The sequence below is a fragment of the Penaeus monodon genome, chromosome 15 (genome assembly GCF_015228065.2).
Source record: "Penaeus monodon isolate SGIC_2016 chromosome 15, NSTDA_Pmon_1, whole genome shotgun sequence".
In the NCBI taxonomy this organism is placed as follows: domain Eukaryota; kingdom Metazoa; phylum Arthropoda; class Malacostraca; order Decapoda; family Penaeidae; genus Penaeus; species Penaeus monodon.
Genome location: NC_051400.1, coordinates 5,197,369 through 5,198,533, shown reverse-complemented (window position 1 = coordinate 5,198,533; position 1,165 = coordinate 5,197,369). Strand labels below are relative to the sequence as shown.

General features: G+C 50.3%; 1 protein-coding gene across 1 annotated transcript in view; it reads right to left on the bottom strand.

Moving 5' to 3' along the window:
- The window catches only part of LOC119582194 (dynein heavy chain 6, axonemal-like), a 26,410-nt gene that overhangs the window by 2,700 nt on the left and 22,545 nt on the right, over nt 1-1,165 (bottom strand). Inside the window, exons 15-17 of the mRNA XM_037930428.1 lie at nt 1,082-1,153; nt 604-769; nt 6-350 (exon numbers count right to left, since the gene is read on the bottom strand). Of these exons, the coding sequence (XP_037786356.1) occupies nt 6-350; nt 604-769; nt 1,082-1,153 (583 nt within the window). The remainder of the gene's footprint in view (nt 1-5; nt 351-603; nt 770-1,081; nt 1,154-1,165) is intronic.

The following is a 1,165-nucleotide window of genomic DNA, read 5'->3' as shown; positions in this document are numbered from 1 at the left end:
CTCACCGAGGAAGTGCACGACAGTATCATCGTCGAGCGCGTACTCAAGGGAGAGCTTGTAGAGGCACTTGAGGGTTCCGGTCAGCTCCTCGAGGTTGACATAGCCGTCGAGGCCGACGTGTCCCGGGCTGGGCTGGGCCTCGGGTTCGTCCAAGAGCTCGAGGGTGGGCGTGGGTGGCAGAGGCGAGGCGCTGGAGGGCCTCGACGGACCGGAAGCTATCTGGGTTCTGGGCGTGTGGGTGGGCGGCACGGGCGGGGGCGGAGGGTGCCCGTGCCAGTGCCGAGTGACCGAAGCAATGGTGTGGGCGGCAGCCACTTGCCACACCGCCCGGCGCCACCTCGCTCCCGAGTCTGGGGAAATAGGGAGACCGTATCTCGTCATATTAAATACCCTTTTTATATAAAACATCAGTTCCTATAAAAAAAAAAAATAAAGTAGAGCAGAATTCGGATATTGAAACCAAGAAATCGCACTGAATGAACAAACACACCAAAAACAATAAACAAAACTACATATTGACAACTTAGTGCCTCTTAAATCTTAAATCGCTCTGTCGCCAAGCCCACACCTACGAAAAGACAACACGCAAGCACTAAGACTTACAATGGTGCCGATAATTGTGCATGTTGATGAGGGTGGCGGCTGCAGCGAGTGTGGCAGGGATCGTGGGCGCGGGCTGCGAGTACAGTGGGCGTGCCAGCAAGGTCAGGTCAGGGGGCGCTGCCTTGGTAACACTCACAGTCACTACCAACCGGAAATCCTCGTGTACCTGGTATGAGGATACCAAAAAAAAAAAAAGGTCATGGACAGTGAATTTTAAATATGCAAGTACAATTTCGATGGGAATATACAAAATACAGGAGAGACTAAACTTTTTGTAGTATTCGAACATTTCCATCATGAGCCGTTTCATCAGGCAACCTCTCTATCAATATTTACTCATCTACTCCGAATTTCGAGAAAGAAAAACTTAACAACCGATCTGCTAATGTCCTTAGTCATGAAAAAAACATCGTCATTCTATGGGACATCAACTTTCTGTAATACCTATATCATTACTAGCATGTTACAGGCTGTATACCTTGACATCCGGAGAGCCTAGTGACGTCATGGCACCGAGGAGGGTTGAGAGAACGGAAGGCGACTCGGCTCCCTAAGGACGTGA